Source organism: Nestor notabilis, unplaced genomic scaffold, assembly GCF_000696875.1.
Source record: "Nestor notabilis isolate BGI_N333 unplaced genomic scaffold, ASM69687v1 scaffold94, whole genome shotgun sequence".
NCBI lineage: Eukaryota > Metazoa > Chordata > Aves > Psittaciformes > Psittacidae > Nestor > Nestor notabilis.
This window is the reverse complement of record NW_009925836.1, coordinates 12,894-23,382: the sequence shown is the minus strand read 5'-3', so window position 1 is coordinate 23,382 and position 10,489 is coordinate 12,894. Positions and strand designations below refer to the sequence as shown.

Below are 10,489 nucleotides of genomic sequence, written 5' to 3'. Positions count from 1 at the left end.
CAGCAGGTATAAATCAGGGGCATCAACAGGTCAGAGCTCATAGAAGCTACTGGAGTAAGTTCATGGTTGAAGTAATCAAGTGCTGTCTATGGGAAAAGGTCAGAGCTTCTGCTAGCAGAGGTTTATGGTTAGAGGGTAAGTGAGCAATGTCCAGGCCCTTGGCCAAGTATCTCCAAGCTTAGGGGAGTGTCCTTTGTACCCTAGAAATGCTGCTGCAGCTGCTTGAATGCAGCAACCGCAACTGGCAGGGGCTGTTTGGTCAGCTAAAGGACCTGTTTTCCCCTTTGCCATGACTCTATGTAACTAAAAACCAGGTCATTCCTATCATTCAGTTTCTTAGGAGGTCTGTAGGGTTTAGCAGCTTGTGTTAAGTTAAAACTGTTGCTTTAGGATCAGTAGATGCTGACTGGCCCTGTGGTTTCCTTGTAGGGGAATATAAGGAAATTACCAAGTTGAGCAGCAGGATCAGAGGAGGCAGGGATGGGAGCCAGAAGGGATGTAACCAGGTATCTTTACTGTTTCTGATGTTTAGTGCTATTCATGAACCTGCTCACAAATCCAGGCTTTAGATATTTATCGGGTATTTAATTTAATCTATATTTAATTAATTTTAAGCTCTTCTGCTGTATAGTGTCAGCTCCTATTACCTGTATCCTCATAGTGAAACTGGCCTGCAGGGTGTTCATTGGCTTTCTCAAAGACATGGAAAATTGCCATATCCACTCTAAATTGTTTCTTAGTGCTACTATTGCTTTGTGCTGAACTTGCCACTGGATGCTGCAGGAGAAGCAGTAAATCCAGGAATGTTGTCTTTTAAAGAGGAAGAACCGTGGCAAATGCAAAAGGGGGAAACAGTGAAATTTAAGTGGCTGATCTATAAATAATCCTGCGTTTCTCTGCCATGCTGGTCTGTAAGGTCACAAGATTTATCAACTGAGAATAATTGGGAATGTAGTTATCTACCAGGAATGGCTTGTGGGAAAGATACACCCGTATCTGTGTGGGGGTGAGGGCAGACTGGAATAGCAGAAGCGGCTGTGCTGTGAAAATGAAGTGGCTCAGTTGGGCTTTAGAGAGAAGTCAGAGTTGCAGTCAGTGGTGGTGTGAATTCTGTGTGAGTTAAGGCCATGAGCTTTAAGGTCCCTTCCAACCCAAACCAGCATGTGATCGTGTGATTTTAAACAGGTCGTGTCCAAGCTGAGTGACTCTTCTCCTTGACAGTGTCTCAGTCTTTGTTTTAGTTTGGATCTCTGAGACCACTGAGGAAATTCAGGACTGTCTTGTCTCTGTCCCACTCCATGGCACGAGGCTGTGGAGCAAAATCCATGGATCTTAAAACTAGAAAGGACCTTGCTGTTTGCCAGTCGAAGCTGTGAGGCCTGGAGTTCCTCTGGGATTTACACTGTCACACCTCAATTACTGGACTGTGGAAGCTTTCCTCACGTGAGGGGACCCATTTCACAGTCTGCCAGTGATGGACACTTTTGTTCAACACAGGATTTCTCATTTTCCATTTTTCTCTCAACATTATGATATGTCCCATTAAGAATTACAGAATGGTTTGGGTTGGAAAGGCCCAAAAGACCATCTAGTTCCCCCCCCCCCTGCCATGGGCAGGGACACCTCACTCTAGACCATGTTGCCCAAGGCTCTGTCCAACCTGGCCTTGAACACTGCCAGGGATGGGGCTTTTACCACTCCTAAAGAAGAAACCTGTGTGCTGGGAGGCAGAAGGGAAACTGTGCGGAACAGACTGGTAACCATTAGTAAATGACTAAACTTTGTCTGATGATCAAGTCCCCATCAGAACCAGCGCTGGATTTCATCTTGTTCTTTACTTGTAATCACAAAACTCTAATTTCCTTCTTTAAGTTCACACATCCTCTAAAGGAAGAGCCTGTTATTTCCTTTGCTCTATAAGGAAACACAGTGCAGATCATTGCAAGTATTGATTCGAAATAACCACTCTGATTTTGAAGCCAAATGCGAGCTCCGTGTGGTTTGGGGAAACCTGTGTCTCAAGACAACCAATTTAATATAATTGATTCTTCTCTCCAGGAAACAGCTTGGGATGGTTTTAATAAGGCCTCAGTAGATGCTGTTTAAAAAGTTGGTGCCTGGCAAATTGCAATGGTGCAACTTGGCAGGTGAGTTTGTAAGCATGTGTAAATTGGTTTCACTGTGCATCATTAACATCTCACGCTCTTTCTCTCCTGGAAATTAGCAGCTCTGTGGGTTTATTATTGCCTTAATGTAAAGGACAGTGGAAAAACTGCCTCAAAGGACAAAAAGTCATAGAATGGTTTGGGTTGAAAAGGACCTTAAGATCATCTAGTTCCAACCCCCTGCCATGGACAGAGACATCTCACACTAGACCATGTTGTTCCAAGGCTCTGTCCAAGCTGGCCTAGAACCTTAAATATATCTGGTTCTTGAAGCATTAGATACAAGGTGTTCTTTGATATTACTTAGACCCTTGACTGCAACATGGAATATCCCAAACTCTTATTATCAGAAATGATGCCATGGTCCAATCAAGTCCTTTGAAAACTGATTTTGCTACATCCCAAGAAAACTGAAGAGATCCTGGTCTAATCAGTTTTACTTAAAGACTATGGGTCAGGCAGAGCTATCTCTTGGGGCCTACAAGGATGCTGGGGAGAGACTCTTCATTAGGGACTCTAGTGGTAGGACAAGGGGTAACGGCTTTAAACTTAAACAGGGGAAGTTTAGGTTAGATATAGGGAAGAAGTTCTTCACAGTGAGGGTGCTGAGGCACTGGAATAGGTTGCCCAAGGAAGTTGTGAATGCTCCAACCCTGGAGGTGTTCAAGGCCAGGTTGGACAGAGCCTTGGGCGACATTGTTTAGTGTGTGGTGTCCCTGCTCATGGCAGGGGGGTTGGAACTAGATGATCTTAAGGTCCTTTCCAACCCTAACTATTCTATGATTCTATGATGATCTGCATTGCACTGTTGTGAGGGCAGCTTTAAACTGCTTGGATTGGGCTGGTTTCAATCACAGAATCATAGGTTTAGGCTGGAAGAGACCTTAGAGCTCATCTAGTTCCAACCCCCTGCCATGGGCAGGAACAACTTTCAGGTATCTCTTTTGTGGGGTGGCGCATTATCAGGTCTTCACAACAGAAACTAAACTCAGAAATGGTTCTTGGCAAAACTAAGGCTAATCCAGAGCTGTCGCAGGACTCCTGCTCTACTGACCAATTCTGGCTGCTCCTTTTGGCCAGAACCTGGCAAATAGGGAACAAAGTTCTGATTAAAATCCCAAATTTAGCTTTTAGAAGAGAGAACACTGTCAGGGAATGTGACAGTGAGTATGGAGCCCGTCTGCAGTGCGAGTTGCACTGTGGGGTTATTCCTTTGTTAAGCATGAAGCCAGCAGAACTGCCTCAAATAGTCACACAAATGAGAAACACCTTAGAGAAAAAGGAGCTTTATCAGCAGCCAAGTCTGTAACTAGTCTGGGTTCATGATAAGCATTCCAAGCTGGAAAGCTCCAGACTCAACAAGGCTCAGTAATCCCATAACTGGTCAAAATCAAATCTTTTTGGTTGTGTTGTGCTGGGGATGATCCTGGCATAGCAGAAGGGACGGGCAAAAACCTTGTGCTGTCTCTTAATCTGGAGAATGTATCTGGTGTTGTTGTGGTTTGGGAGGAAATGACTGCTTTATTATAAAATATAATGTAATAATTTCATTTAAAGGGTGCATCCTCAGCTTGGGATTTCTTGTGGAGACCACAGCAAAATGAGCACATTGAGTTGTAGGAAGTGACTTAGGATGATTGAGCTATTTGGGTGAGATACATAATGCTTTTTCCACCATACTACATATGCCAGAAACTTAGCGGTATGGGATAGCAACAGTTGAGGGATTTACAGTATCCAAGTATCTCCAGGCTGCTTCGAGGTATTACAAGATGAGGAATACTACCTGGGAATTGTATTTGATTTTCTTGCCTTGAGGCAGAATGCCCTTTCTTCAAGCAGTATGTCATGTCTGCAGGTGCTTAGGGTTAAGGCCTAATTGTTTTCCCAAGCAGTGTCTGAGTTGCTGTAATTCCTGCACATATTTAAGCATCTAGTGTATGCAGAGGCTAGTAAGGCTCTTCTTAGGAAGTGTTTGCTTATGTAGAATTCACTAGGCCTTGGCAAGCATATAGTAAATGATAGAATCCCAGACTGGTTTGTGTTGAAGGGAGCTTAAAGCTCCTCCAGCTCCAACCCCTGCCCCGGGCAGGGACACCTTCCACTAGAGCAGGTTGCTCCAAGCCCCTGTGTCCAACCTGCCCTTGAACACTGCCAGGGATGGGGCAGCCACAGCTCCTCTGGGCACCCTGTGCCAGCGCCTCAGCACCCTCCCAGGGAACAGCTTCTGACTCAGAGCTCATCTCAATCTCCCTGGAGCGCAGCAGAGGGGAAGAATCCCCTCCCTTGACCTGCTGTTCACACTCTGACTGCAGCCCAGCACATGGGGGTGTTCTGGGCTCAAGCACACACTGAAGCTGGGTTGTGAGGAGCTTCTCATCATCCAACATCCCAAGTCATTCTCAGGGCTGCTCTCAATCCATCTCCGCCTAGCCTGCATTTGTGCTTAGGACTGGGATAATCCAGTTTTAGTCCAGCATAATGCCTGGCATCCTGGTAAATGGCTTGTAGCCACCAGTGTGGTGCACATGTGGCAGCTATCTCACCAAAATGCAAGCTTCTAAAGCATGGTAACATATCAAAGTACGAACACAATCAAGGAGAGGTTCACATCACAAGTCTTAAATGATTCTTGAAATGATTAAATGATCAACCCCCTGTGGCAGGGGGTTGGAACCAGATGAGCTTTGAGGTCCCTTCCAACCCAAACCATTCCATGATTCTCAGCACTGGGCTTTAGATATCAGGTCTCAGATTAAAAATACACAAAGCAAATGGTAGGAGCTCCCTTTTCGTGGCCGGTATCGTCCTGGCATCTCTTGACCATTGGTACAGCGATGAGCTCTGAGCCTTGCACCGCATGGAGGTTTTTGCATGAGGTATTGCCCTCTTGTGGCTGTTCAAGGGAAAGGTGGGTAACTGCCAGTGGAAGTGGCACCAAAGCAGCTTCAGAAGCTGGAAGGGCACAGTCCTAGTTCTTCCCCCAGCTATGGATGAGATTGATCTCTTTACTGTATCTCTTTCTGGCATCTGGGCTTATTACAGAATGATCAGCTCCGCTTTTTGTTGCAAAACCTCAAGTTTGATGGTCCTAGGGCTAATTGGAGTACATAAATACCTGGACCGTAAGGATTTATTTCAACCCCAGATCTGTACAATCATATCAGGAAAGGCCTGTGCTTTATAACTCTTGGAGAACTCCAATTTATCTCTGACATACATGCAGAAGTCTTAATTTTGTACGAGATGCACACTGCAAACATGACAAACAGGCTTTAAGAATGACTGACAGCATCATTCATGTTGACAGTGTAGAAGCTATGGGCAGGTAATAGCGGGATAGAAGCAGTACATCAGATGGAAAGTGATGCTCCAATAAATGAATGCATAATTCATGGATGCTTTCTGGAACCAGAGGGGAATTTTTGTCAGCTCTTCATAGTGCTAATAATTTGTGTCCCTTCTTATGCCAAGGTACACGTCTGCTTCAAGTAGTGCATGGATTTCACAAGTGGTTGATCTTCTGTCACTTCTGTAGGAGCTATACAAAAATGAAAAGATTTCTCCTCTCAAGAATTAGAGATTGCCCATAAAACCAGCATGGAAAGCATTTACACTGGCACATGGTGGTGTGCTGGCTGCCCTTGTGCTGGGGCTGCGACTGCTCCATGGCAGTCACTCAGGTTCTGCTCTTCATTCACCCTGCAAGGACACTGCTGTCACTGCCCTCTTCTAAGGTATGTGCCTTTTGCAGAGGGGCTGTTGCCCAATTTATTATGATCCAGTATGTGTAAGCAATAGACTTCAGGCTCCAGAGCAAGACAAATTGGCCTGAGAACAATTTGTGACCGAGTAGTTTTAAGGGTGTAGTTTAGATTAAAGAAGTTGGAACACTGGACTCCCGAGATGTGAAACTTCAGTAACCTGGAATGACTGAGTTGGGCTGGCAGGACCCAGGGAGATGGACACCATTGATTTCTTTCTCCTGGGAGCAGACTCAGGTATCAAACCACAGCCCTCCAAAAAGGTCCTGCAACATGAATACCATAGAAAGCGAATGGTTCAGTGTGGAGCAATAGTTTATCGCATTAGTCTCCTTTGACAATATTCTTTGAAAGCGACATAGATGCAGTAAAGGCAGCATCCAAAAAAGCTTCAGAGACTCCTCCCCAGATACATCTTCACATGTATAAAAGCTCATTAAACAGGTGCTCACCCTTGCAGGCAAGCTTTAGCCAGTGCTTGCAGATGCCTGCATGAGGCTACTAAATCTGGAGCCATCGCTTCCTTAATAGATTGTTGCTCCAGAGATTACAGTGAAATCATTTTCCTGTCATATGTAGATATTCTAACCACGTGTTGAAAGAAGAAAAGAGAGAGTCATGTTTCCTGGAGATACAGATGACTGTGTAGAGCCAATAACTAATCCTTTGCAGCAGTGAGTATTTCTGTGTTAGGTTTCTGTTGTATTTCACCTGGATTTCCCATAATAAGAATGAGTGATGTTGGGATTTAAAGTACCATGTGCCTTTTGTTTCTGCTAAAATGTATCTTATGGTGGTTTAAGCTGTTGTGAGAACATGAGACAATAAATGAGCCTGTCCTAGATGGGATATGTCGCCTATTTCACATGTTCTCTGTATCTCTCATAAATGAGAATCTGTTTTGATATTCAATCACCTCATGATCATGCTCTAATCTTCAAGCAAGGAGTTGCTTGTGCCAAACTTTGCTTTACCTCTCTATAGGGCTATGAGGTAAAGCGTTACTTTAAGTACCGAGTTTAATTCAGTGTAGCAGTGCAGGGTAGAGAGATCCTTCAACGCTGATCCTAGACTACTTTGAATTGGGAAAAGGGGATGGGAAGTCCAGCTAGTCCTGGAAGGACTAAAAATGTTATGTAATTCCATAGGGTAAAATATAGAAAGAAGGGAGGTCTTTAAGTGGATGCTAGATTATACCTCTCTATATCCCACTGGATAAAGCCAAAAAAAAATCTGGGATATATTACCTGTGTGTTGATTACGAGAGAGATAATTCTTCTCTTACAGCATTACTTGCTTAAAATCAAGTCTTTAGCTTCAGTTAGTAATCTGGACCCCTTTAGTGATGTTATCATCACTATTATTATTGTTAAACCCTAATTTATGCTGAAAGGATTTCTAGAGATAGAATCCCAGACTGGTTTGGGTTGGAATGGACCTTAAAGCTCCTCCAGCTCCAACCCCTGCCACGGGCAGGGACACCTTCCACTAGAGCAGGTTGCTCCAAGCCCCTGTGTCCAACCTGGCCTTGAACACTGCCAGGGATGGGGCAGCCCCAGCTTCTCTGGGCACCCTGTGCCAGCGCCTCAGCACCCTCACAGGGAAGAGCTTCTGCCTCAGAGCTCATCTCAATCTCCCCTCTGGCAGATCTGTCTCCACTCCCCTTGCTCAGAGTGCTGCTGCCTTCAAAGCCCAGTTGGATTGCTTGGGACTGTGTCCAACCAAGGTAACCACCACAGAGGAGGTACCTTTGTCTTTGACTGTCAGCACTTTGGCTTGTAAGAATTAAACCTTTTTGATTAATCACTGTTTAGTTTAATACCTGTATTTTGCCTTTAGGTTAGATTTTTGAGTGTGGCAATGTAAATTTGCTAATGTTTCTGAACTGCAAAACAGACCATAAAATATCACACTCTTTAGAAAGGAGATGCAATTTAACTAAGTTACAACTACTTCTTTCTTCCAGGTAAACCTCTGCAATCATTTCCACACTGAAAGATAAGATGCAGAGGGGCAACCTCTCAATGGGATCTGAATTTGTTCTTGTAGGCCTTTCTGATGCTCCAGAAGTCCGTTTTCTTCTCCTTGTGTTGTTTTTGATCATTTATTTGGCCACTGTGGCAGGCAACATCTCAATCCTTGTTGCTATTAGCACAAACACTCATCTGCACAACCCCATGTACTTCTTCCTTGGCAACTTATCCTTACTGGATATCTTATGTCCCACTATCATTGTGCCAAAGATGCTGGAGGCCTTGTTGCTAGAGAACAAGGTGATTTCATTCCATGGCTGCATGTTCCAGCTGTTCTTCCTTATTGATGTCATAGGCACGGAGATTTTCCTCTTGGCTGTGATGGCATATGACCGTTACGTTGCAATATGCCATCCGCTGCAGTACATGAATATCATGAGCATGAAGCTGTGTGCTCACCTCGCCACTGGCACCTGGGTAGCAGGGTTGTTAAACTCCCTGTTACACACATCTTTGATTTTTACACTCTCTTTTTGTGCTTCTAATGAAGTTGACCAATATTACTGTGATATCCCTCCCATGCTGGCCCTCTCCTGCTCCTCTACTTACAGTAGGGAACTGGTAATTCTCACAGTTGCTGGGGCCGTTGGGGGCAGCGCCTTTGTGGTCACTCTGATCTCTTATATCTACATCCTCTCAGCTATCCTATGCATGAACTCTTCTGAGAGCAGGCACAAAGCTTTCTCCACCTGTGGGTCTCACTTGACAGCAGTTTGCCTTTTCTACGGGGCCACCATTTGCACATATGCACGGCCTTCCTCTGCCTACTTGCCTAAGCAGGACAGGATAGTTTCTATGCTCTATGGAATCCTCACTCCCCTGCTAAACCCCATAATCTACAGTCTGAGGAACAAAGAAGTGAAATGTGCCCTGAGAAGAGTGATCAGCCAGGTAAGAACTGTTTTAATAAGACAAGAACATCATTCTCTGTCTCTGGCACCCTCTGGAGCCCCACCAGCTGGATATGAACTTTGATTTGTGACTGACCTTCTCTAACTTTAGCCATCTAAAAGTTGGATGCTGGAATAAAAACTCCTTCTCTGGGCTCTCTTTGAAGTTAACAGAAGCATGCACCTCCAGGAGACCAGCTGGATGCTACAGTTTTTGGTCACTATCACAGGAGGACATGATTTCAGCTGGTAATGTTATTCTCCACCAAGCACAGAAGAAGCTTAGATGAGAGCCTGAGCCTTATACACAGGTCTTGAACATGTATCTTGGAGCGTGAATGTTGGGAGATGATCCTGTAGGCACACTTAAGATATACATATATACATTCTTTTGTACTAAAGCAACTTATAGGACTGGTGCCTCTTATAGACCGCATTGCTCCTGCAGAAAACATGAGCACATTCTTTGTGGGAGGCTAACTGGAAGAAAGGCTCCTTTGTCATCATTTAAAACCACCAGTCTGGGTGTGTTTTCAACCAACAAGCCAAGAATCCAACTGCAACACCTGCAGTGCCATCAGGAACTATCTGGCCACAGTTTGCACCATGTATCTCAAAATCAGTCTGCCAGGGAGTGAATTGACTCCCATAATCATGGAATCAACTGGGTTGGAAAAGACCTTTAACATCAAGTCCAACTGTTCCCCAGCACTGCCAAGCTCACCACTAAACCGTGCCACTAAGGGCTTTGTGTACATGGCTTTTGAACACTTCCAGGAGTGGTGACTCCACCACTGTCCTGGGCAGCCTGTTCCAGTGTCTGAAGTAGAGATGTCAACTGTGCTGATGTCTATATATTAGACAGCTTTAAGACTCCTTTTATGGCCAGTGGGGGAAAGGGAGGCTTTGTAGTCATGGGCTTTGTGATCATTGCTCTGGCTTTTCCCAGTGCTGGCAGAATGAAGGGAGATTTGCAGAGTGTCTTTAGGTCTGTGTGAGTCCATAAGTAAGAACAGTGATTCACATCAGGCAGAAAGTGAAACCAGGGCTGACAAAAGAAGAAATGCATGTGCAGAGAGGTGGGGTGCTGTGCAGTCTGCTCTGTGTTGTGGCTATATATCTGTGTATCTCTTAGCTACAAGGCTCTGTGCTAGGATGATAAACTCTTACACTTGAGATGGACCTTGGGCTACGTTGAAGCGCTGTGATGTGCCATTCCACCTGTTGTGCTGGGTGCTAAATCACTGCTGTGACTTCGTTGCTTGCACACTACTTACTAAAACCACATGTGAAGGATGTCTGTCTCAGTGGCCTTTTCTGTGGTTGCTGTCTTGGTGTGAAAGATAAGCTAATGACCTCGCTGCAGGAACTTGTATCTTAGTGGTAACAAATGCACATTCTTAATACTAAACCAGTGGAAATCACTTAAGCTTCATCCGTTCTCAGCTGCTGGTCACAGGTTCAAAAGTCAACTGCAATGACCAAAGAGCTTTTTCTGGATTTTCTGGGATTTTCTTTTGGTTTTAAAGTGTATCTCACCAGCTTAAGAAAATGCATGTAACTCCATCTGAGACCATTTAAACTTCAAAGCCAAGCATTAAGAAGTTTGGGCTACCCATGTAGCTGTAACACTATGA

At 44.6% G+C, this 10,489-nt stretch overlaps 1 protein-coding gene across 1 annotated transcript; it reads left to right on the top strand.

The window, feature by feature from the left end:
* Positions 1-7,905: 7,905 nt before the first annotated feature.
* LOC104404703 (olfactory receptor 5AR1-like) lies at positions 7,906-8,937 on the top strand. Its single transcript, XM_010013215.1, has one exon. The coding sequence runs from the start codon at positions 7,933-7,935 to the stop codon at positions 8,935-8,937; it is 1,005 nt and encodes a 334-aa protein (XP_010011517.1). The 5' UTR covers positions 7,906-7,932.
* Positions 8,938-10,489: the final 1,552 nt, after the last annotated feature.

Bases quoted from the DNA above. Each gene is read 5' to 3' on its own strand.
- LOC104404703 (XM_010013215.1), top strand. From the start codon at position 7,933: ATGCAGAGGGGCAACCTCTCAATGGGATCTGAATTTGTTCTTGTAGGC.